This window comes from Carcharhinus amblyrhynchos, chromosome 20, assembly GCF_965287045.1.
Source record: "Carcharhinus amblyrhynchos chromosome 20, sCarAmb.v2.hapA, whole genome shotgun sequence".
In the NCBI taxonomy this organism is placed as follows: Eukaryota; Metazoa; Chordata; class Chondrichthyes; order Carcharhiniformes; family Carcharhinidae; genus Carcharhinus; species Carcharhinus amblyrhynchos.
In genome coordinates, this window is record NC_137343.1 from 45,853,443 (window position 1) to 45,880,798 (window position 27,356).

General features: G+C 41.1%; 1 protein-coding gene across 1 annotated transcript in view; it reads left to right on the forward strand.

Annotated features, from left to right (window-relative positions):
- Positions 1 to 27,356, forward strand: part of ppil2 (peptidylprolyl isomerase (cyclophilin)-like 2) — a 324,215-nt gene that overhangs the window by 226,634 nt on the left and 70,225 nt on the right. Inside the window, exons 15-16 of the mRNA XM_080208513.1 lie at positions 13,201 to 13,318; positions 14,637 to 14,693. Of these exons, the coding sequence (XP_080064639.1) occupies positions 13,201 to 13,318; positions 14,637 to 14,693 (175 nt within the window). The remainder of the gene's footprint in view (positions 1 to 13,200; positions 13,319 to 14,636; positions 14,694 to 27,356) is intronic.

Sequence of the window (27,356 nt, forward strand, 5' to 3'; positions counted from 1 at the left end):
GGCAAATTGTGCGGAGGGTGTGGAGAGTCTGCAGAAGGATCTAGATAGGCTGGGCGAATGGGCCAGGAAATGGCAAATGGAATTTAATGTTGACAAGTGTGAGGTGGTCCACTTTGGTAGGAAGAATGGTAGGAAGGACTATTACTTACGGGGCGAAAAACTGCAGCAGGCGATGGTGCAGAGGGACCTCGGGGTCCTTGTGCATGAGTCGCAAAAACCCAGCTTGCAGGTGCAGCAGGTGGTCAGGAAGGCGAATGAGATGCTGGCCTTAATAGCGAGGGGGATTGAATATAAAAGTAGGGAGGTCTTGCTGCAGCTGTATAGGGCATTGGTGAGGCCGCAGCTGGAGTAGTGTGTGCAGTTTTGGGCGCTGCACCTGCGCAAAGATATTTTGGCCTTGGAGGGAGTGCAGAGGAGGTTTACTAGGCTGATACCGGAGTTGAGGGGGTTGAGCTATGAGGAGAGGCTGAATAAACTGGGCTTGTACTCGTTAGAGTTTAGAAGAATGAGGGGAGATCTCATTGAGACATACAAGATGATGAATGGGATGGATAGGATAGAGGTGGAGAGACTCTTCCCGCTCAAAAAAGACAGTAGGACTAGGGGGCACAGCCTCAAGATAAAAGGGGGGCGGTTTAGAACGGAGTTGAGGAGGAACTTCTTCACTCAAAGGGTGGTGAATCTCTGGAATTCTCTGCCCGTTGAAGTGGTGGAGGCTGCCTCGCTAAATATTTTTAAGACGCGGGTTGATGGGTTTTTGATAAGAGAGGGGATTAAGGGTTATGGGGAGAGGGCGGGAAAGTGGAACTGAGCAGCGACAGATCAGCCATGATCTTATTGAATGGCGGGGCAGGCTCGAAGGGCTAGATGGCCTACTCCTGCTCCTATTTCTTATGTTCTTATATTCTAAGAGATGATCTTCCACTCACATGCTGACTGTCCCTAATCAGTCCTTGCGTCTCTAAATGCCTGCAGATCCTGTCTCTCAAAATACGTGCCAAGAATTTACCCACCACAGATGTGAGGCTCACTGGCCTGTCATTCCCAGGGTTTTCCCTGCAGCCTTTTTTAAACAAAGGCACAACGTTTGCCACTCTCCAATCTTCAGGTACCTCACTTGTGACTGTCGATGATTCAAATATCTCTGCTAGGGGACCTGCAATTTCCTCCCTAGCCTCCCACAATGTCCTGGGATAGACTTCAGGTCCCAGGAATTCATCTTCCTTGATTCGCTTTAAGACTTCCAATACCACCTCCGCTACAATATGTACACTGCTCAAGACATCACACTTTATTTCCCCAAGTTCCCTAACATCCATGCTTTTCTCAACAGTAAATACTGATGAGAAATATTCATTTAGGATCTGATTTGATTCATTATTGTCACATGTATTAACATACAATGAAAAGTATTGTTTCATGCGCGCTATACAGACAAAACATACTGTTCATAGAGAAGGAAACGAGAGATTGCAGAATGTAGTGTTACAGTATTAGCTAGGATGTAGAGAAAGATCAACTTAATGCAAATCCATTCAAAAGTCTGACAGCAGCAGGGAAGAGGCTGTTCTTGAATTGGTTAGCATGTGACCTCAGACTTTTGTATCTTTTTCCTGAAGAAAGAAGGTGGAAGAGAGAATGTCCGGGATGCCTGGGGTGCTTAATTATGCTGCCTGCTTTGCCGAGGTAGCAGGAAGAGTAGACAGAGTCAGTGGATGGGAGGCTGGTTTGCGTGATATGTGTGCATTCGCTTTCCTGGCAGCTCCCCTGACACTTTCATTCCTAGCAGTCGACTGTAACTCAGATCTTCACTCTAACATCCAAAGTGCATGAATGATCCTAGGGTCAAGAGATGTCCTGTTAGAAGATCAAAGAGAGGATAACAAATCATTAAGATAACAATTGAGCAGGCCGTCAGGCTTATGAAAATGCAGTTCTGGTGCCTGGGCCAAGCCAGTGGCACCTGCAAAGATCTCAGTCATTGTATTGGTCTGCTGCACTTTGCATTACATGGCCCTCCGTAGAGCTGTGAGATTCAAGGACGGTGAGGTCCTGAAAGGAGACAACTTATCCTGAGAGCAGCAGGAGGTGATGGAGGAGGGAGAAAGGCTGATGGGGTTAGAACTGAACAGAGGTGTTCCTGCACAAAGTGACAGTTTCTTCCTGCAGCACTCCTGGACGCGGCATCTCTCTCATAACCTCCAACATTTGAGTGTTAAATTCGTACAGCGCAGAAAAGGTCCTTTAGCCCATCAAGTCTGCACCCACAATAACTACCACTAAAATCACCCCAATCCCCTTTTCCAGCACTTGTCCTAGATCCTTGAATGTTATGATGTCTCGAGTGCTCATCCAAATACTTTTCAATGGTTGTAAGGTTTCTGGCCTCTATTACCTTCCCAGGCAGTGCATTCCAGATTTCCACCACCCCCTGAGTGAAAAAGATTTTCTCAAATCCTCTCTGAATCGCCTGCCCCTCACTCTAAAACTATGACCCCTCGTGATTGATCCCTGAACCAAGGGGGTCAGCTGCTTCCTACTCACCCTGTCCACACCCTGCATAATCTTATACACCTCAATCATGTCCCCCCTCAGCCTTCCCTGCTCTAAATGAAACAATCCAAGCCCATCCAGTCTCTCCTTATATTTCAAATACTCCACCCTGGTGAGTCTCCACTGTACCCCCTCTAGTGTTATCACATCCTTTCTATCATGAAATGACACAACACTCCAGCAGTGGCCTAACCAACGTTATGTACAGCTCCAACATTACCCCCTTGCTTTTATACTCCATGCCAAGACTCATAAAAGCAAGTGCCCATATTTCTTCTTAACTCCCTATTCACCTGCTCTGCTGCCTTCAGGGATCTGTTAATAAGTACCCAAAGATCCATCTGTTCCTCTTAGCTTCCTGGTTCATTATGTACTCCCTGCCTTGTTACTTCTTTTAAAGTACATCACCTTGCACTTATCAGGGTTAATTACTATCTGCCACTGCTCTGCCCATCTGACTAACCCACCTAAATTTTCCTATAACCTACAACCTTCATCTTCACTATTGACCACCCTACCAATCTTGGTGTCATCTGCAAACTTGGTTATCATTCCCACACATTTTCATCTATATAATTTAGGTAATTAACAAACAATAAGGGTCCCAACACTGAAGCTTGTGGTATGCCACTGGAGACCAACATCCAGTCACTCAAACAGCCTTCTACCACTACCCTTTGTGCCCTATTAGTAAACCAGTTTTGGCTCTATCTCACCAAGTTTCTCTGAATCCCATTTGGTCCAGGTCAGCATTGATGAAGCAGAGGGCAGCCTTTCCTTGGTGGCAGGCCCAAGTCTTGCTTCTGTCATTTTGCTTTCCTCTGGTGCCATGGAAGGATTTGGCACATTCAGTGGATTTTTCTCTCAGGATAGCCAGCAGCCTCGGTGATTGCTGCTTTGCCAGGTCTAGATGAGCCTCATGCTATCCAGCGCACGACAGTTGCTGCCGTCAGTGGCTTTAAGAGCATAGGAAGCCTGTCTCCTGGTCAGTTAAGGACTTCCCATTATAAAAATCTGAATTTGATCAGATTCCCACCAAAGGTGAGTTTCTGATCCAAAAAGAAACCCAGTTCCTGTTTTCCACTTCAGGTGAAAGTCCAATCCCCGTCTCCAGACAAGCCTACTGTGTCTTTTGCCTTTATCAGATTAGTTTCATGGTTTATCATATAATGTATTTAAACTAGAGTACATTGAGACTGAAAATAAGTATCTTACAGACAGACCTGGCCCTGATTCTGTTGAGTAGTATAAACACCACCACCCCGCACCCCCCTCCCCCTGCTGATGTACAGCTTGTGCTTGTAATTCATCTGGGATTGAGAGGAATTAACTCCTTTTATTGTTGAGCTATCCCAGTAAGTTAGTTTTTCCTATTCTGCTTTCTAATTCAAGTTGTCAATAGAGATTGCAGTGTTGAAGTAGTTCAATACATCACACGTTTACCTCTTCTGTTCCTCGCTTCAGTGAGAATCCAAATATAGAATTTCCAGAAATGGTTTACTGACCTTGAGGAAGGTGTGATGCTCATAGACCACTTAAGTGTACCTGTTCAGAGAGATCTAGGAGTCTTGTGAAGATTTTTGTAGTCTTGATGGTCATCCAGGGGGGTTGGTTACCATTGACCAGAAACAGAACTGGAATAGCCATATAGATAAATACGGTGGCTACCAGAGCAAGTCATAGTCTAGAAATACTGTGGCGAGCAATTCACCTCCTGATTCCCCAAAGCTTGTCTGCCACAAATAAGGCACAAGTAAGGAGTGTGATGGGACAGTCCATATGCTTGGATGAATGCAGCACCGCCAACACTCCGGAAGCTTGAAACAATTCCGGATAAAGCAGCCTGCTTGATTGTTAACCCTTCCACAATCCTTCCACCACTGATAAACAATGGCAACTGTGTGTACCACCTACAAGATGCACTGCAGAAACTCTCAAAGGTTTCTTCAGCACTGCCTTCCAAACCTACGACTCATACCATCTAGAAGGACAAGAGCAGCAGGTACCTCGGATCACCTCCGCCTGGAGGCTTCCCTCCAGGCCATTCACCACCTTGACATGAAAAGATATCGCTATTCCTTCTTTAATTCACTTGGTCAAAATCCTAGAATTTCCTCTCTTACAACACTGTCGGTGAACCTCTACACCTTAGAATTGCAGTGGTTTAGGAAGGCAGCTCACCATTGCCTTCTGAAGGGCAACTGTCACTTTAGTATGATTTCTTGAATGTGCAATAAATTTTAATGGCAAGTAACATTCACTCCACACAAATGCCAGGCAATGGCCATCTCCAACAAGACAGAATCTAACCACCCCTTCTTAACATTCAATAGCATTACCATCGCTGAATCCCCCAATACCAACATCCTGAGGGTTATCATTGACCAGAAACTGAACCGGACTAGCCACGTAAATACCATGGCAATGAGAGTACATCAGAGGCTAGGAATTCTGCAGCAAGTAGCTCATCTCCTGATTCCCTAAAGCCTATCCACCATCTACTAGGCACAAGTGAGGAATGTGATGGAATACTGTCCACTGGATGAGTGCAGCTCTAACAACACTCAAAGCTCAATACCATAGATGACAAAGCAGTCCACTTGATTGGCACTCAATCCACCACCATAAATATTTATATCCTCTATCATTTGAAGCAATGTGTACTATCTACAAGATGCACTGCAATAACTCACCAACACTCCTTCAACGCTAACTTCCAAACCTCTGACCTCTGCCACTAGAAGGACAAAAGGAGCAGATGCATAGGAACACTACCAACTGCAAGTGTCCCTCCAAGTCACTCTCCATCCTGATTTGGAACTACATCACCCTTTCTTTACTGTTGCTGAATCTAAATCCTAGAAATCCTTTCCTAACAGCACTGTAGGTATTTCTACAACACACAGACTACAACTGTTCAAGAAGGCAGCTTACTACCACCTTGTCAAGGTTAATTCAGGATGGTCAATAAATGCTGGCATGGCCAGGAAAGCCCAAATCCCAAGAACAAATGTAAAAAAAACTTCCACTGGAGTTTTGTGCATCTTGTCTATATCCTAGATTGTTCAAAGTACATAAAAGTCATAACATGGAAACAGGTCATTTGGACCTAGCAGTGCAGCTCAGCAGTTGCCCTTTACTTGGGAAAACAGTTCCTCTATCCCTTATCCCTCATTTGCTTTTGTGGACATTCAGCAACTGGAGATGGTCTGCTTCTGTCCTATGGTGTCAGCATCTCTACTATGTCATCCTCTAATGAATAACCTTTCAAGTTCTTCATTATATTTGTATTTTTTCATACCAGGTATTGTATGTCTTATGGGTTAAGTGTCCCCGTTTCTTACAATGCTTGTACAAAATTTGTATTGCCATTGTTTTCACTCGTCATCTCTGAATAAATCTGCACTTCGTAACCACTATCTGGATTGGTGATTAATCAAAGTGGAATAACCTGTATAACTACCCTTGTCGGTTCCAGTTATGGGTCCAGCCTATCAATGGTTGAATTCATTAAGAATGAGAGTGTGGGTGAAATTTTTTCTCACTGGCTGGAGGGAGGGACTGGAAAATTTGACCTGGTGTCCAACTTCTGTCCCCAGATGTGTTTAGAGAAAAGAAAAGGCATGCACATCATCTTTTGTGACCCAGGATGTTTCAAAGTCGATGGTGTGCATTTTTTAAAGTTTTAATGTAGGAAATGCAGCAGGGAGTTTGCACACAGCAAGCTCCCTCAAGAAGCAATGACCAGATATTCCATTTTATACATTTGTTGAGAGGTAAACCATGACTCAGCCACCAGGGATAATTCTTAGAAATCGTGCCATTAGATCTTTTGTATTCCCCTTGGAGGGCAGGTGGGACCTCAGTTTAGAATTCCATTCAGCAGACAGCATCTTCAACACGGCAACACGCCCTTAGTACTGCACAGGATTGTCTGCTTTGATTTTTTCCTGCGCAGTCCTTGAAGGGGAACTTGAACTTACAATCTTCTAACTCAAAAGCAAGAGTACTACAAGCTGAGCCACAGCTGCCGTAACATCGGAAGAATTCCCCTGGCACTTCATCCTGCTGTCCCAGTGAAAGGTCACCTGAAATTTAGGGTAAAAACTGAGAAGCACAAGTGGATCTAAATGCACTTCCTGCTTTCATTGTTTTCATGCAGGCTTGTCATTTAACTCTTCCTCCTTGCTTCATTATTTGTGCATAACTGTTTATCTTTCAGGACAAAGTCATTGAAGTTTGGACAGGTTAGGCTTGTACCTGCTGGAGTTTATAAATGTGAGAGGCAACTTGATTGAAACATACAAGATCCTGACACGCCTTGACATGGTGGATGTGTCAAGAGAATTTTTTTCTCTGAAGGTCGTGAGTCTTTAAAAATCTCTCCCTCAAAAGGCTGTGGAAATAGTGTCTTTAACTGTTTTTAACACAGAAGTAAATAGTTTCCTGATAGGCCCAAGGGTCAAAGGATTATCAGGATAGGCAGGAATGTGAAGTCGAGGTTACAATTAGCTCAGCCTTGAATAGCAGAGCAGGTCTGAAGGGCTGAATGGCCAAACCTGTATGTAGGTTTGTGTATATGTATTCTATAGATTTGTAAATTTTGTGCAGCACAAGTCTTAGGTCACCTTTGCTTCCTACAATCATTACAATTGGTTCAACTTTCCAGATCTTTTGTGATTTTTTTTTTCCATCCTCCCACACTGCATTTGTAGGTTTCAGATACATTAGGGACATCTATAGAACAGCGGAACAAAGGGATATCCGTGTGAAATCAGAATGAAGTCAGCAGGGCATTCAGGAAAGGATAAACTTGAGGGTGAATTCTACAGGAATAACATGGAATAACATTGGCTGGTTTATAATTGGCATGCACACCAGCTTTGTTATGGTAATTACAGCAGTGTTACGCAGAAGTGCTGATTAGGAAAAGTTGAGTAGCCCTAACCAGTGTTGCTGGCTGGTTGCCAAAAGTTAATTGTCATTTTGTAAGCTTTAAAGAACGTGTTGCAATGAAAAACATAGGTGTGGTTATTTCATCGTTGTGTTGCCTGCTATCCGTTACTACAGCCCGAGCCATGTAATCCTTGAGTAAACATTCTCCGATTTTGAATACAGTTCAGGGTTACTTCCATCAGAACAACTCTAAGAGGTCTCACAACATGAGGTTAAAGTCCAACAGATTTATTTGGAATCACAAGCTTTCAGAGCGCTGCTCCATCATCAGTTCTCACCTGATGAAAGAGCAGTGGTCCGGAAGCTCCTGATTCCAAATAAACCTGTTGGACTTTAATCTGGTGTTGTGAGACTCCTTACTGTGCCTGCCCCAGTCCAACATCATCATCTTCATCTCAGAAAAGCCTGTCATTGTCATTATTTACATATCTTATGAAATTAAGAGTCTTGCAATCAGCAATGGTATCTGCAGTGTTTGCAGACAAACATGCAAAATCCACATTTCCCACTGCATTTCCTTTCTCTACAGACTGAGGGAAATTGATTGGATGAATTCATGGCTGGTGCAGAGCTTCACATAGCTCTGGACTACAATCCCTGCAGAGCATCTACTTCCTATAGAGATATTTCCATAACAGATTCTATTTCACCCACTAGAGACAATAAAGACTTCTGCCTATCTTTTCAAAAAATGTTTTTTACTATATTCCACTGAGACAGGAGGTCTTGTTGCGCAGTCAATAGCATTCCTGCCTCTGAACCAGAAGTTCCAGGTTCAAATTCTATCCCCAAGACTTGATGGCCAAGGAAGGTGCGTTGGTAATGTGGTCAAACTGTTAAATATAAACCTGCAAAATCCTTCTAATATGCCAATGGCAAGTAGTAAGAGTGAGCAAGGCCCCTGGTCAGCCATGTTTGATGTGGAGTGGCACTCCTCAAGGTTTAAGCCTCTGGTGACATGCTAGCAACATGTTGCAGGAAAAAGCTCGCTATAGGAACAAATGAAGGGTCTGCCTTGTGCATCACTAAGTGCAGAGAGAGAAATAACAACAACAAACAATATTCCGCCAGCTGACACACCACCACCTGAATGTTCATGTCTAAGTCACTTACCATCCTGACTTGGAAATATACCACCATTCCTTCACTGTCTCTCTGAGTCAGAATCCATCCTAACAGCACTGTGGGTGTACCTACATCACGGACTGCTATGACTCATGAAGTCAGCTCACCACCACCTTCTTGAGCAATTGGGGATGGGCAATAAATGTTGGTGTAGCCAGAGACATCCACATCCCGTAAGTTAATAAAAAAAAAACTCAAATGAGAGCCCAAGTCCCAAAAACATCTTGTCTGCTCTTGATCCAACAAGTCATGTCCTTTTGCAGAGGGAGAGAAAAAACAGTGAACTATGGGAGATTTCTAAGATAAATTGCAATTCAGTGAAGATGTTGAGATTGGGGAAAACATGTAGGAGAGTAAATTTGGTTGTTTGGAACAAAGGAGCCAAAAGAGCTCAGAGGAATATTAGTCAAATTAAGAAACCATACTGAGGCTGGTGGTAGAATTTGAATTCAATCAATGAAAGACTGGAATTAAATTATAGTGATTATTAAGCTGCAGACCAACTTAATATTGGATGTTGTATGACCTAGCGCCTTAATGATGATGGATAGGCAGTGTAAGGCAGATGTACAGAGCAGTAGGTATGATCAGACTCACTTAAGTTAAAAAAAGGTTATCGTCACATAATTATTTGAAAATAAACAACATGATATACTGCCCACATTTCTGTAGGTGGTCTTACTTAACCAAAATAAAACTTAAGTATTTTACCAAGCATCCCAATACAAAGCCACCTCTTCCTCCAGTCTCCTGTATCCTGACTGCCTTGCATTGTCCCCAACAAAGTGGGCTAACTTCTGATAAATGCTTTTGTCTTCATAACCCTACCTTTCCCAGACAGACTGATTTCAACGCATTATCCAGCACAATGATTGAAAGGTGTTGCTCCAATTATCCAGTCAAGCTAACAAGTTTAACCTGTGGGGAAAACAACTTCTGTTTAGCATATTAATTGTCTGTTATCTGGGAGTTTTTAAAAAAAATCTATTGAGAATAAAATACCAGCACTAAAAATTCCAAATCTTTATTGTAAAAATATAACCAGAAATGCTGAACTGCAGAGAGTTCAAAATGTCATTCTTTTCCATCGGACTCAAATTGCCTAGAGGCCTACCCAAGAAATGCTCCCATTTCATATACAACAATCCTGCTTAAAAGAAGATCACACCCTAAGAGTTTTTATAACCTTTGATTCACCACAAACAATTCTTTGGGAGACTTAGTGATACTACAAGGTAAAACGTTCTATTGTTAATTTAAAAGTCTCCAATTTATTATCAGCGCACTGCAGAGTACCTATTAATAAACATTAAGTTTAAATACACGGACGCAGACACATGTCCACACTTTCACACAGTGGTAGTGAACAAAATGTATTCTCTAAAGTTTCTCTTATGTATTCTGTGTAGTCATATATAATATTTTTTTTAAATTCAACTGCATTTGTTATTGCTGCAAACTTGAGTTTTTAATTCTTGCTCCTTGACAAATTTCAATGGTTAGCACAGTTGGTTAGCATTGCTGCCTCACAGCACCAGGGTTTGATTCCAACCTTGAGTGACAGTCTGCGTGGAGTTTGTATCTTTTCTGTGGGCTTCCTCCGTGTGCGCCAGTTTGCACCCACAGTCCAAAGATATGCAGGTTAGGTGGGTTGGCCATGCTAAATTTCCCCTTAGTATCCGAAAATGTCTAGTGTAGGTGGATTAGCCATGGGAAATGTGTGGGGTTACAGGGATAACTCTCCCTGTAACCCCACACTCTTTCGGAGAGTTGGTGCAGACTTGATGGGCTGAATGGCCCCCTTCAGCGCAGTAGAGATTCTATGTTTAATCTTTATTGGAGCAAAAATTTCTGAAACAATAACATCATTATAATGATACATTGATTCATCATTATTAAAAATCCAGGAATTTGGGGAGTAAATTGCCAGACAAATTTATGCTGCTCTACTGTTAGTCATGTCAAATCTGATAAAGTCCTTGCTTGCTTCAAGACTCCCTATTGAACTTAGTGCTCACAAAATTGTTAGATTTTCAACACTTAGACCTGGAAATGTCACACCACCAGGATCCTGTATGACATGATTTTGGAGACCAGTGAAGCTGCAGAGTCCCAATTCAGAATTCTTTCAAGAGGTTTTTTCTTATTTGTCTTGATAATGCACATCAGTCTTGTTAACGAGTAGTGCTGGGAGACAATACTTTTTGGTGCCTAATTGTTTTGATACTCCGAAGAAAATGAGTCCATCAACTGCAAATTAGATTAATTTCTTTCAGAAAATCACATTTTGGGTTCGAACGTGAGTACTTTGATGTATGACAGGAGGTTAGTAAGAACATGAGATCATATGAACTCAAATCTGGAATAAGTCATTGCGTAACACAAACCTGCTTCACTATTCGATGATCACGGATGATCTCCTAATTCAATTCCACCTCCCCACACTATTGCCATTTGCCTTAATTCCCATAGTATTGATCTTGGATAAACTGAGCATCTGCAGTAGATGAGGTAGAAAATTCTAAAGATTCACAATGCTATGAGTGAAGAAATTTCTTCTCATCTCAATCGTAAATGGTTAATCCCTTATTCAGTGACTCCTAATTCTAGATTCCCATCTTTCAGGCATTTATCTAATAAAGTCCTTTAGGAATTTTATAAAGCTCAATGTCATCATTCGTTCATTCTTCTATGTTTTATGAATTATAGTCCCAGTTAACTCCATCTTTCATCATTGGACAATTCTACCATCATAGGAATCAATCCAGTGAAGCTTTGTTATGCTCCCTTCAAAGCTAGTATTTAAGGAGACCAAACTGGACACTACTTCTGGTACAGCCTCACCAAAACCTTACAAAATTACAGGAAAATGTCTTCACTTCTGGCCTTGCCAGTGGCGCTCGCAACGTTTAAACAAATTTTTAAAAATACGCTAATCCCTTTGTAACAAAGACTGATATTATTTGCTTTTCAAACTGCTTGCTGCACTTTAACTTTCGGAAATTTGTGTGCAGAAGCACTCAGGTCCCTCTGAATACCAATACTTCCCAGTCTGTCACCAGTTAAAAAAGATTCTGCTTTTTGATTATTTTTCCCAAAGTGGATAACTTCACACTTCCCCACATTGTCTATATCCCTCTGCAGTCACTTTGATTCCTCCTCATAGTTTACTTTCCATTGTGTGTCATCAGCTAACTTGGATACATTTTATTTGGTCCCTTCATCTAAATCATTGATATAAGTTAATGTAGCAGTCCATCTCGTGTCCTAATTAACAGTCACTTGGACAAGTGTGGATTAATTATCTCTCCCTTCATGGTGACTTTGGCAGTATCATCTTTCTTAGTAAAGAAAGACATACACACATCCACATGCAGTACTTTCAGTATCAAAGCCATGCCCTACGCTTCCATGCATAGATTCCCTTTTTGGTCCCTTATTGGTCACTATTCTTTTGCTGTTTATATGATAATAAATTACTTTTGGATTCCCCTCTATGTTAGCTGTCAATCTCTTATTAACTGTCTTTGCCTTGCTGATTTCCCTTTCCACTGCTTTTCTGAATTGTCTAGTCAGCCTGGTTCTAACTTTCATTAACAATCTGACATCTAACATATGCAACTTCTTTACTAATTCATCTTACTCTCCATCTGTTTTGTCACCCAGAGACCTCCGATTTTCCCCCATGTAGAATTTACAGAACTGCCTGTCAACTTTTACTTCCAACTTAACAGGGGCAGGACAGATCCATGGTCAATTCGGTATATTTAACCATTAGCCAATTCATTGTTTTTACTTTGGATTGCTCTTTGTCTTTTTCAAAAGCTAATCTAAATCTTATGATGCAATTAGCATAATTTGAGGGTAAAACTCAACACTGCGTGCCCATTATAGCCTCACTAAGAAGTGAAATGCAACTGACAATTAAAGTCTTCTTGCTGCTAATTACCATAATCGTTGGTTGGTGAACTGACATCCACAATTTACAAGAAACAAATGCATGGTCAGAATCCTTCTTATAAGTGACAAGACAAAAGCAGTCTCCAAAAATTTCGCTTAAATACAGCAGCAGCCACTGAAGCTGTACTTACGTTTACTGTTGTTGGATAACATTAACATTTGTGATAATGATGATCTACCTACATTGCTACGGAATTGCCAGATTTTTCCACAATGCATTCGAAAACAAAATACCACTTTGAAAAGTGCAATAACTCATTCATCATGCAGTGCGCCGCAAGTGATGGTGATCCACATCCAGGTGCTTTAGGAGAGCAACAGTGCAGAATTGTGGGACTGAATTCCCTTCTATTCTAAAAGCTGCAATGACGTTTTTATGACCATGGTATGAAATATGAACTGCTTATTGAAAGCCCTGATGGTAAACATGGAAGGTTTCAAGAGAAGAATATTGCGGAGGCTGGAAATCTGAAATGAAAACATAAAGTGCTAAAAATGCTCATCAGTTTGGCAGCATCTGCTCAGAGAGGAGGAGTTAATATTTCAGGTTGGTGACATTTCATTGGGGCTTGTTATATCAATATGTTTCTCCCTCTATTCCTTCAGGTGGGGAGTCATACTGGGGAAAACCTTTCAAGGATGAATTCAAACACAACCTCTCACATGCAGGCCGAGGCATCCTGAGCATGGCCAATTCAGGACCCAATACCAACAAGTCCCAGTTGTAAGTAGCTTTCTAATGATCACCATTTTCATTGTTTGGATCCTTCAAGTGAACCAAGGTAGTTGCGAACTGTTTTTTGTTAAGTGTTATTGAAAGCAACAGGTTCATAAAATTCCCTTCCTGAAATTTATTATTTCAAACATTTTGGCTACTTCACTTCAAAGAGAAGAAGTGCGTGATTATGGTTCTCTAGACGTGAAACACCGAATGAGAATTCCCACGTAATGCAGGCATGAAATATATACCAGCTACCTTGATATCAGTCATTCACTGGACTGAATTAGTCCATTAGTTTCTGGTAACATGGTGAGTTGTTCAATTCAGCAAAGTTATTATATGATTTTATTATACCAGTAAATGTTTCCCAAAAGTAACCCAAATCATCAAAAACCCTTAAGAGCAGGAATCTTTTGCAGAAACTTGGGAGGAGATCAGTGCCTGTCCTCTGAGCAAAGAAGCTCTCAGAAGGGCAAAAATAAAAACAGAATTATTTATTGGTAAACTTGGTGCATCTTGTGCGTAGTGAGACTGCAGTTATAGTCTAATGTTTAAGTAGAACTGTTCTACCCTTTATGGTTACTGAGTTTAGCAGGGGAAATGTGTCGTAGGATTAGGCAATCTGAATCTAGTCTGTAATATGGTCACATTCTTTATGCACAATGTTTACTTAAAAAATCTTTATGACCTTAATTAATATCTACTGAATAATGAGAAATAGTGAAGATTTTGTTTTATTAAATGGATGGAATAGTGGGAAATGCAACAAAGGAAATGAGTTCACTGTTGGACTCCACATCTCCATTAAAGCAACCAAATTGGAAGTCATTATAATGTCATTAAATTTCAAAGGATCAGATCCAAATATTCAACACTTACATTCAAAACTAATAGGTATGCTTTTTTAGTGCTTCTTCTACCAGTTGTCTAATCACAAACTTCAGAAAAGCAGATAATGGGTTTTGTGGTAAATGAAGCCTTTACCCTATAATTAAAACCTTTTTAACTGTCGACCAATAATAGCCATAAAGAAAGTGTTTGTTTAACAGGTATTAAACTTAAAACCTATCTATCTTTCTACCTAGAGAGACTATTAGTTTCTGGCTTATATATGTGTGTCCTTTTTTGAGATTCTTTAAACCTGGAGATAAAAGCTTTTTTCTAAATTATGGCTTATCTTTTGGTTTAATTTGTTCCTCTTGCTGCTCAATCATTCACTGTTTCTATTTACACTCAACTTAAAACAGCTTTACAATGGGTGTCAAAAAATGACAACCACAGCTCAGGACTGTTTTTATAATGGTCTCTTCTGTTTTCTCAGCTTCATCACATTCCGTTCATGTATCTATCTGGACAAGAAGCACACCATCTTTGGAAGGTAAGAAGTTGATAATCTCAGCATATGGTAGTGAGCAATTGAAAAGGAAAAATCCTCCCTATTTTGCAATTGCACAGCAGATCAGTCCGCAGCTGTAAAAAGAAAAGACACAATATTTTGGGGGTACATCTTTGCCAGTGGACCTTTACAAACCTGGATATTTGTAGCAATTTTTTTGAGAACAAGGAAGACCTGAGTTGTTTCTAGCTGCTGTCTTTCTTCCCCTGTCTCTTTAACCAAATTTTTGTTTTCATCTTCTTACTGCAGCAATGCAATCATGTAAGGAAAAGCAGGAAGCAAATTGCATCCTCTGTGCTATAAATTTTAAGCTGATGTTAGAGGACAGAGGAAGAAAGAGGAAATATGTCATTGTTTTCATTAGCGTCACAAGACATAGGGCTGGATTTCATGACCCCTGCTGGGCATATTTTTAGTAGTGGAACACAAAATATGAGAGGCGCCCATCCATCACTTCCCCACCCAGATCTGTCCCCCATACTGTGCAAAGTTAGCACCACTGAATTCAGCAGCCTCTCTGCCGTAATTCATTAAATATTTTTTTAAATTGTATTTTTACTGAAGATTTTTGATTTTATACAAAAAAAGGACAAACTCTGGAACATTGGTACAGTCTTCTACAGGCTTATTTTCAAACAAATACAAGTAGGAAGACCGAGAGAAAGAAAGAATTACCAATTGGATTTGGATTATTCATTGCATCCAGCACCTCCCACCATACAAGTAACAAAAGGATAAAGCAAAGGATGGGAGGGATAACAGCCACAATTGGTTCAGCAGTGTACAATCAAGAAAATGGCAGTCAAACCAGTTTGTATGTAGGACTTGAAAAATATAAAAACTGAGACTGGGAAGTAGAAGCTTGTGGAACGAGATGAATAGGGTTCTGCTCTTCCAGTATCAGACATGCTGGAGAAAACAGTGGAGAATGTTTAACAGTATAGATTTTCAAATCCTGGTCTTCAGACTCTATTCATTCCATGAGGGGACAATGTGTGCTTTATAACAGCATCAACTCTCTCTCTCTGTCTTAATCAGATTTGTCTTTGTTTGTTGCTTACCAGCATGTTATTTTCTGTTGTTGGATACTAACTTAAAAATGTCTGCAATTTTGATAGCCTACGTTCATTTCATTACTAACATTTAAACGTCCAATCTCAATGGTTGCCTTTGCACAGGCCTCTCACACCAAGAGATACAAAATCTGCTAGCTTTTGCTTCATGGTTGCCCTGTTGTAAATTTTAAACAGAGGTTGACCATTGAAAGGAGGGAAAAACATGAATCCTCCTCCCACTGATATATGAAATTCAAGATCTATTTGCTGTATTTCACAGTTTCAGTTTCTTTCTAGATTTGTCCACAAGTTGCTGTGTATCTCTGTGAATGTTTATATGTAAAAGTTGCTTTGTTCATAGTAGGTACAAAAGCCCAGTTGAACTGAGGATCTATCTGCAAAGCAGTTGAGATCTTGAGAGCAATGTTGGGTTCTGACAGCTCCCTCACATGCTGTTCTGATTTGAAATTCTTCGCAATGGACTTTCAAAAAAAGAGCAAAACCTTTGCTGTGCCTATTTTCCCCATCTCCATCCGCCCCACTTATTGTCCCCAAAACATTAAGCTCAAAATCCATTTTGTCATTTATAAATCACTGCACAACCTCTGTATTCTTCCTTATCCTGTACTCTTCAACCTTCCAGTCCGCTCCCTCCTACCCCATGACAGTCATCTAGGCCTAACGTTTAAAACCCCTCCCTTAATTCTCTGCAAAACCTCTTTCCAAATCCCGTTTTAGTCATGATTTTGCTCATCTCTGCCAACCATTGAATTACTGCTCTGTGTTCATTTCCTCCCCGTGAATGGTCTTAAGATATTTTTTATGTAGAATGCACTGGGGAACATTTAATCAATCACATATTGGAAGGTGTAACTGAAGATGGCGTAGAGGAACAAAGGGAATACAAATACACTATCACAAATTGTGGCACCATAGCTTAGGAAGATCACAAAAAAAGCAAACGAAGCACTGAACTTCATTTCCAGAAGGAAAGAATTAAAAAGTAGGGTTAATTTGCTCAATCTGCATCAAATCTTGGTTAGATTATATTTAGAATACCGTGCTTTGAAAGGGTACAGAGACAGTGTGGAGAGTGCAGGGAAGATTTACAAGGTTGATACTAGAAATGTGAGCAGAATACAAAGACTTGACAGTCTGGGTTTCATTTCTCTTGGGGAAAAAAAGCAGACAGGTGACCTAATAGAGGTCTTCATACTTATAAAATGTTTTCTTAGAGTGGATAGTGGAAGAATGCTTCCTCTAGTTGTGAAGAGCATAGCCAGAGGCTATTGATGTAGAATAGGCACCAAGAAATCCAATAGGGAATTTAGAAGAAACTTTTTTATCTGAAGAGTGGTGAGAATGTGGAACTTGCTACCACAGAAACTAGTCAAGGATGCTTTAAGAAAAAGACAAGGATGTGTGAGAGAAGGGGATAGAAGGTGAACGATGATAGATTTAGATGTGGAAATATGGGAGGAGGTTCAAGTGAAGCATGAACTTTGGTGTATTTGGGACAGTTGGCTTGTTTGTGTATCATATATCCTGTTATTCCAACCAGTGAGGCCAAATGCCAGGACTCGGCCTTTCTTTTCCACACCTTGATTAGTCCTAGCAGGGTTTGTGTAGCTCATGAGGTTGAAGGTATTAATGCAGTGTCTGCTCTTAACTATTCATCTGCTGACCACAAAGAATTCAGTCCAACAGGCTTTCTTGAACTTATCCTCAAAGGGTTTGTTATTGTGTTAAAAACCCACCCAGGGCGAGATATTTAAAGAAGGTATACCCATGTCCATACCTACACGCATACACACGCAGAATTACAAGTTATGCAATCAAGGAGGCTAATATTTGGTCCAATTAAGCTTCAGTGTTAAAAAGCAAGAATATAGAGAGTTTGATTTCCTCACTGAGGCGGTTTTTTTAAACAATGGTCCGGTTTTTTACCCCCCTGGAAACACCACTGTGGGATTTTGAAGTGTTCTTCAAGTTCATTATCTCTCTGATGTATTTTAAATAGTAACTGAGACATGGATCAGAATTTGAGAATAGCAGGGAGAGATGCTGTCATTTCTCCATTTGTCGACATCTTCTTCAGACTACCAGAAGGAAGTAAGATGTTAAAATAAAATACTTTTCAAAATGGTGATTCTGGTCACATTACCTACCTCTACATCATGAATTAAGCATTTTACAGAAGCTAATTGATTGGCCTATGCCTGGACAGACCTTTGCCATTATGTTATGAACTAGGTGATTCATTTTTTTAAAAATGTTCCTTCATTACCTTTGAATTCTTTCCTTTGCTAAACTAGGAAGAACATTATCAACACCTATGTAGCCATTGTCTCATAGACTTTGTCTCTGCCTGAAATGTGGTTTTATAGAAGTTCAAATGGTGATAGTAATATCTGTTTCAACTTGGAGTTAAGTTTTGATATCAGCAGGTGTGAAATTCATAGGAGATTTGCCTTGGCATGTCCTAGTTATAACCCACATTGGAAACTTCCAGAAACTGACCAACTTGTAATACCAGACCTGTGGCAGCCATCCGAAGTCAATGTTTTTGCTGGGATTAAAAATTCTTTCAATGTAGGTCAATATATATTTTGACCAGCCAATGAAATTAAAGATTAATATTTCACATCTACACATCATCATCTTGACACCATGTAATGTAGTCTATGCTACCATGTTCTTTACATGCAATCTTAGTAAGCTGGTAAGTCTAGATCAGACTAGATGTTGAGAAATTGAAACCATGCCTTTAGACCTGAGTTCCCCAAGTCATTGTCACATCCAACATGTTTAATTTTTCCTGCTATATCTGTACAAGTGGTTGCAGTTTTCTGTGTCTGCAAATAACTTGACACTACATTTATTGATGAATCACGTCATTTACACAAATGTTTAACCACCAAACTGCAACAAAAGAATGCGAATCATCGCGCCTGGAACAAAACTCGCTGTAGTTTCCCGATTCCATGCTTACATTGTACCAACATTGACTCTTCTATTTCACTGCAAACATTACTCTGGTCTTTTGTTGTCTGTAATTTACAAAGATTGAGAAAAGTGATTGGACACATTCCATTGAGCTAAGTAGCTGTTGCCAGGGATTGAAGTGTGATCTGTTCTCTATTTAAAATGCTGTGTGTGTAAAATTAGATATATTTCAATTCAGGCTATTTATTACAAACAGACTGTGAGGGTGATTCTCCAAGTCTGCTGCACTGCTGTAGCAGCCCAACAGGTGGGGAGACATCAGCGGAGGCCATTTAGTGGGCTCCCACTGGGCACCACAGCCTCTGCGCTTCTCCGGGGCCAGCATTTCTGGAAGTTGGCGTGGAGCTGATTTAAATATTAAAATCAGCATTACTATCTTATTAGCGGGCTGGGGACTGCAGTCTGGAGATTTCAGTCCTGGGCCAGCTAGTGTCTCACCCCCAGGGGGAGTGGTTTACTCCAATGGGATTTACAACGGCTCCCCACTTATGGGGAACTGGCAACCTGACCCCGCTGGACTGAAGGGAGGCCATGGAGGCCTGCCCCATCAGGAGGTTAGGGGGGTGGCCCTGGGGCATTGCCAGCCTGGCAGTCTCAGCCTGGGACCTTAGCAATGTCCACCAGGCATTGTGCAGTGCCAAGAGGGGGGAGCCAGTGGTTGGGGCCTACTTGAGGCGGGACCTAGAAATTGGTGGCAGAGGGAGGGTGGGTAGTGATCGGAGCTGGCCATCTGGGCCACGGCTGGCAGCACGGGCCTACTGTGTAACCGCCAAACCCTGTGCTGATAGATTGGCGCATGTACAGTGGCCTGCTCCACACTACGCTGCCGGTGTCTCCAGCGGGAATAGGCCCTGCCCCCTGGTTTTCAGCATGAATCTCCTTGTGGCACTCTGCAGTGCTGAGAATGTGGGAGATTCCTTTTGAAAATTCTGCTTAAAAAAAAAAGTGGGATGTACTCTAGTTTTTATGCTTTTTTTAAGGAGAATTACCCCAGTAACTTGAATGAGCCAGTTGGTCGATGGACAATCTACTTCATGATCCTGGACTGGTTGGTCTCACATATTTTCCCTGAGATGTGCTTTCAGTTTTCAGATCTCCAAGATCTGCATTATCATTTATAGTTTTCCAGGACTAACCCTGCTCACTGTGCACTGCCTCTCTTTTATTACAACATCAAGCAATTATTTCAGGCATGTTGTAGACCTAGGTGTAGTAACAGATAGAGAGAGGAGAGCAGTGACTGGTTTTTGTGGTCAACTAAAATACGTAACAATTTAGCACAGTGGAATTTGAAATACAATTAAAAACAAATTATACAAGTTTTTAACTTCCAACAAGAGCAGGACTTCAAGTGAATGACTGTAATTGGATGGGGTATAATGGTGGTTCAGGCATTCTATCTTATTCAGTGACCTGGCCAAGCATGAATCTGTAGCCCATATAAGGATATTTTCCATTGAAAGAAAACAACTCATGAAGGCTCCTTCATAGCACCTTACTAACTGTGACTTCTACCACCTATATGAACAAAGGCTGCCGATGCATGGGAACATCACCACCTACAAGCTCCTCTTCAGCTCAAAGACCCCCATGATCTGGAACTATTTTTCCATTTCTTCACTAACAACAATGTGGATGAAACCTATATTGCACGGACTGTAGCAACTCAAGGCTGTTAGAGATGGGAAATAAATGTTGACCTTGCCAACCATGCTCACATCTCATGAATATAAATATAAAAGGCCAGCCAATGCACCCAGCAACTCAACGTGAAACGTTGGGCTGGATTTTATATTTCTTTAGGTGGTACAGATTACAGGTTTGGAAGGTGCTATGAAGGAGCTTTGCTGAATTGCTGCTGTGCATCTTGCAGATGGTTCACACTGCTGTCACTGTGGATCATAGATGGAGGGAGTGATTGTTGCAATGTAAGCGATGGTTGTGGGCTCTGATCAGTAGGCTTGTGAGATCACTTACAGAACACAGGTTAGCAGCATGCCATGATTACGTTCAGGACTACGAGTGAGTTTATGGAAGAGAACAGGGACTGAACTGAATATTTGGAAATGTTAGAACACTTTTTCTTGGCAAATGGAATTGCAGATGAAGCTACAAAGGGCTAGATTCTCCTGAATGTGTATGGGGCGAAGATTTACATGCTAGTGAGGAATTTGGCAACCACAGAAACTGAGGGATGTTTCATTTGAGGATTTTTGTTGCTTTGGTTCAGAATCATCACAATCCTAAACCCCCAGTGATTGTCCAGTGGTTCATTTGCATAGTAGTTTTAATAAGACAGGACAGTCTGTAACTAATTTTGTTACTGAATTGCATCAGCTTTCTGACCATTGAGAGTTTGGAGTAGTATTGCCAGACATGCTCCAGGATAGACTAGTCTGTGTGGCATTAATAACAACAGCATTCAATGTCATTTATTGGGAGATGCCACACTGACTTTCAAGAAGGCTTTATAAATTTCCAGGACATGGAAATGGCTGCTAGCAGTGCAGAAGATATTCAAAAGGCCAATGGTGGTGCACAGGCAGGTTCAGTGTATTAAGTAAAGAAAGAGGCAGCTAAATCCATTTATGGGCATGGTAAATAACTACGGGAGGTTTCTGCCAGACCTTTCAGCAGTGTTGGTGCCACCATATCCAATACAAAGAAATAAAATAGAAGGGAGGGCCAGCACAAAAGAAAGCTTTCAAAGTCATGAAATCACTGCTACAATCAGCTAATTTGTTTTGATCAAGACATAGAGCTCATTCTGTCATGCAATTCATCACACTGTGGTGTTGGGCAGTACACTCTCACCTGACTAAGAGCACATCAGGAAAATCCCATTGATTTTGCATCACGTACGTGGATAACAGCTGAGAAGAGATATTCGCAGGTAGACAAGAAAGATCAAGCCATTGTTTTTGCCCTGAAACAATACGTTTCATCAGTACATTTATGGTCGTTCATTCACTACATGGACTGACCAAAAGCTATTGAAGAGCCTGTTCAGTGAATCCAAATGCATTCTTCCTGTGGCCTCAGCAAGAATAAAGTGTTGGGCTCAGACATTGTCAGCTTACAAGTATAACGTTGTGTACAGGGCAGTGAAGAACAATGCAAACACAGACACATTGAGTTGTATTCCAATAAAGACATTATTTCCTCCAGAGACAATTTTCTTACTTGAGAGACGTTCAGTGAATGCTAACCAAATTAAGCAGTGGACGGACCAGGATCCAGTTCTATGGCAGGAGAAGAGTTTCCTTATACAGGGATGGCTTACTGTTACAGAAGGTGATGAATTTAAGACCATATACAATGTGGAAAGATGAGTCGAGTATGCAGGATGATTGTATCCTGTAGGGGTCCAGGGTGGTCGCCCCACCTCCTGGACCACAAGCCTTGGATGAAGTTCATGAGGTTCACCCGGGTGTCTCCCGAATGAAAAGTTTAGCAAGGTCATGTTACCAGCCATATTATGGCCTAATATCAATCAGGGCTTGGAGAGCAAGGTGAAATCTTGTTGTGTGTGTCACATTAACCAGAGAATTGTTGCAATGTCTCATAGTTTTAATTAAAATAGAATATGTTCTTATCTCTATCATAGAAATATAGGAGAACAAGAGGAAGAATTTAAAAGTCGCAAAACAAAATGTGAGAGCCATATGCAAAGAGAGAAAAGCAAGAAACGGTCAGAGTGGAAGAGGGGCAGGAAAATTAGAGTGAGAAAATAGTTGAAACATTTACAATCTTTGAACACAATGGGGGTTGAACTATTAGTGATACTTAAAACCCTGTTCTTAATGATTGGGAGAATTGACATCTCCCAATACATCGATTCTGAAGTGTCCACAATCTGCATTAGACCAAGAGTAAGAGAAATCTATGTACTGTCAACAAATCCAATTGGACCCAAAAAGGAATCATATTTTCAGTATTTGTGTTAGTATTGGAGTTATCTGTATAAGTGTGCTATGTTTCTCTTTTAAAGTTTTTTATTTATTAGTCGCACTAGGCTTACATTAACACTGCAATGAAGTTACTGTGAAATTCCCCTAGTCGTCACACTCCAGTGCCCGTACAGGTCAATGCACCTAACCAGCATGTCTTTCAGAGTGTGGGAGGAAACCGGAGCACCCAGAAGAAACCCACAAAGACATGGGGAGAATGTGCAAACTCCACACAAACAGTGACCCAAGCCGGGAATTGAACCCGGATCTCTGGCGCTGTGAGGTAGCAGTGCTAACCACTGTGCCATCTTGCCACCCCCATGTCAGCATTTCTCACCTCTACTTTTCAATCTTGATTTCTTGCAGTGATTCATTAGAGAGTATGGAAATTAAATCAAAGTTCTTAAGGTGTATTCCATGCAGTTATGAATAAAGCTCCTGGATTAAAGATATGGAGCTAATCTCAGTGATATTTTGTTGTATTTAAGCAATGAAATGTTAACTCATTTTGGTACAGATCTCAAAACGTTGGATTTTCACACATTCTTCTGAACTAATTATTCTGGTGAACTATTTTATAGCACATTTCCATCTCATTTCATTATTTCTTTGTGTCTTGAGTTTGGTGATTTCTTTGGAATTTTTATTCTCTTCAGAGATTATGGACCAGGTGCAAAGTTAGAGCAGCAGCACTTTTTGTGCTGTGGAACTAGCCTTTCAAATCAGAGGCCTAATTGTTAGAAAGGGAAAAACACTTTGAGTGTACAGTCATGTTACATGAGCTATCCGCGAATGGTGCCATATGCTGAAATCACACTTTGTAAAAGGAGAATTAGGTGTTTTGAGTTTATGATTTATCCAGAATTACATGTTGTGCTCTCATGTTCAGGGTTTAATCTTTGGTACTTAACAAAGATTATTTTTAAAACTCAAAATGAATCAAGCCTCAACCATTATGACATTGGCATTAAAACACCTCTGTTGTTCAGATTTGTAAGCCAAAGCAACTTTACAGTCCTGTCTGCCTCAAGGCACGACTGCTTTCATTTGAAGTGGAACCAATTCCTGTTGAACAAATAATGCTTGCCAAAAAATACTCATGAAGCAAAAATATTTAGTCAGGAATTATAGTTAAGCTTTTGTACCAACAACAAACAATATCTTTGGTCAAGAAGCCCAGTAGGAATCAGGAGCAAAACTCCGTTGTTTGGAGGCCAATCATCTCAGCCATTGGACATCACTGCAGAGGTTCCTCAGGGTAGTGTCCGAGGCCCAACTATCTTCAGTTACTTGATCAATGACTTTCTCTTCACCATACGGTCAGAAATGGGGATGTTCACTAATGATTGCACAGCATTTAGTGCCATTCACAACACCTCAGATAGTTAGATTCCTTGTCAATCACCTTCCCTCCATTTAAAGGTCAGAATTGGTGATTGCAGAGTGCTCAGTTCCATTCATTACTCCTCAAATATTGAAACATACCCAAGTGCAAAAATCTGGGCAACACTCAGTCTTGGGCTGAAAGTGAAAAGTAACATTTGCAGGCAATATCCATCTCCAACAAGTAGAATCTAACCATCTCTCCTTGATGTTCAATGGCATCATTTTCATTGAATTTTCCACCATCAACTTTCTGGGTGTTAACTATTAACTAGAAACATAACCATACTCGTAACTCTCTTCCTGACTCCCCGAAGCCTACCTGCCATCTACAAGGCAGAAGTCAGGAGTGTGATCGGATATTCTCCATCTATCAGGATGATTCTTCTTGGGCTGTCCCTCAGGATCGTGGACGATTTGCTTCCACTCTAATTCATTAAAATTTGAGATGGCTGATGAGGCCAATGTACAATCTGCAGACTTTGCCACATATAGGACAGGTACTGCTTGAAGGATTGGGTAGATGGGTTCTTTGGAGGTTTCTGCACTCCCCTCAATGCCATGAATTCACCTCTGCACGTTCCTACAAAGTCTCTCGATGTGTTTAGTGTCTTCCCAAATAAGCTTTTTCCATTTTGATCAGTCACAAGCTAGCGTCTCTGATGAGCCGTTGGGGGTATTTGGTCTCTTCAGGGGTGCTTTGAAGTTTCCACTGTCCTCCTGGTAGTCTCCTGCTACAACTGACTTCTGAACAGAGTAATCACTTTGATTTCAATTGTCTGGATCACTGCAGTTCTAATAGCACTCAAGAAGTTCAACATCATCCATGACAAATCTACCCTCTTGATTGACATCTCATCACATTTACTTCCTCCATCACTAGCGCACAATGGCAGTGGTCTGCACTATCTGGGAAGATGATGGCATAGCGGTAGTAGCACTGGACTAGTAATCCAGAAGCCAAACTCATGCCATATGGAAATGTGTTCAAATCCCACCACAACAGCTGGTGGAATTTAAGAGTCAAGTGGCCTGTTCCTAATTTGCATGTTCGTACCAGAGAGAGGTTCTTGATAAACATAGGATTGAAGGGTTTTCAGTGATATGCAAGAATGTAAAGTTGAGGTTACAGTCAGATCAACCATGATCTAATTGAATGGTGGAGAAGGGTTGAGTGGTCTACTCTTGTTCCTAATTAATATGGTAGTATCTACAAGATGCATTGCAGCAACTTGCCAAGTCTCCTTTCAATAGCTCTTTCCAAATTTGTAACCTCTTCAAACTGAAAGGGCAAGGATGGCAGAGAGATGAGAACATCACACATATAAGTCCCCCTCCGATTCACATTCCATCCTAACTCAGACATATCACTGCTCCTTCACTGCCGCTGGATCAAAATCCTAGTACACTCTAACCAACAGCAATTTGAGTTAACCTACACAACATGGATCACAGTGGTTCAAAAAGGCTGTTTACTATTACCTTCCCAAAAGCAATTTGGGATGGGCCTTGCAAACAATGCCCACATTACATGAATGAATAAAAAAGGCTGAGTTTGGTGAAGCCGCAATTACATAGAGCACACTTTCACATATGTAGTTGGACTGCTTGTGACATCAAAACAAGTGACTGAAGAGCTTTGGATATTAAAAGCTTATCTGGATTTTTGGAATTCTCTCTGGATTAGAGTGTCATGTTATCCAAGGTAGGAAATGGCAGTCAATAAAGTTTGCTACATGGTTGCACTATGCTGTACGTTTTTTTACGAGTATGCAAACATGTCCACATGTGCTTATGCTGTATAATTTCCTGTATTAGAAATGTGCAAAAGCTAATTGTGGTGTGAAGGATGTCGAGATTGTCATGCGTAAAGTGCTATGCAGCATTATTTTGGTGATCAGAAAGCTTCAAATAACATCCTAGCATTATAAAAGCCTTTAGCACTCTGAAATAATTAATATCAGTAATGCCAGAGAGGCTGATTGAGTTCATTCTGTGACTGTTGACCAGGGCATGGGGAGCCAGTATATGAACTGGAACAATGACATATATTGTGGTGCTCGGAAGGAATAGTAACTAGGCATGATGGTATGAATCAGTTGCTTGTGGAATAATATAAATAGTAACAACTGGGGTAAGACAGAGCTTAATAGACCACAGCTCACAACAGAGTGGAGCAGTAAGGGCTTGGGAGAGGTGGCAGCAAGGACTCGGGGTGTCAAAGGGACCAAGCTTGCAGAGAGGACATGCCGGAGAGAATAGCTGAGCAATTAGTATCTCTGATCGCGCAGACACAAACCAATACGGGCACTGTATGTACATGTATACCAATGATCTCAGCCATGAAAGAAACTACACAGGCGCTGGGGAACACTGTGAGCCAAGTGAGCATGTAACTGTTCCTGGTGCCTGACCAATCAACATCGAGGTAGAGTGATTAAAAAGAACATGAATGTTAATAGCACGATAATGGTAAAGTCCCCAACATGTTTATCTTACTTTGCAAATCTTTTCTTAAATGCAGAAACACAAAATGATCACATAGAATTGTTGGGTGTCAAATAATGCTGATGAATGCCCCGCCATTAACACTGTAGGGATCAACATTGATCAGTATCCCAACTGGACCATCCACATAAATGCCATGATCAACGGAGCTGGTCAGAAGCTGGGACTCTACAGTTAGTAGCTCACCACCTGGCTCTCCACTGGCTCCCCACCACCGATAAGATGCAAGTTATGTATGGAATGGAATATTCTCTACTTCCATGAATGTTGTTGCATTCATGTAAGTCAGCACCATCTAGGACAAAGCAATCCAGTTAATTGGTAGCCCATTCACCACCTTTAACAGCTACTGCCTCCATCACTGACTTACTGTGGTTGCAGTGTGTACTATCTACATGATGCATTGAAGAAACTTGCCAAGGTATCTCCAACAGCAACTCCAAAACCCACAACCTCCGCCACCTAGAAGAACAATAGCAGCAAGTAAATGGAAACATCAAATACAAGTTCACTTTCATGCCACTTGCCATTCCAATTTTCATGGTCAATGAATCAAAATCCTGATATTTGCAACTTTACGGTCCTTTGGGAGTACCTTCATCTCATGGACTACAGAAGTTTAAGAAAGCAGCTCACCAACATTTTTTCAAGGGCAACTAGGGCAGGGCAAAAATGCTGACTTTACCAGCAGTACCTGTGATTTCTTTTTAAAATGTGCAGCAGGTTTGTGACACATCCCAAAA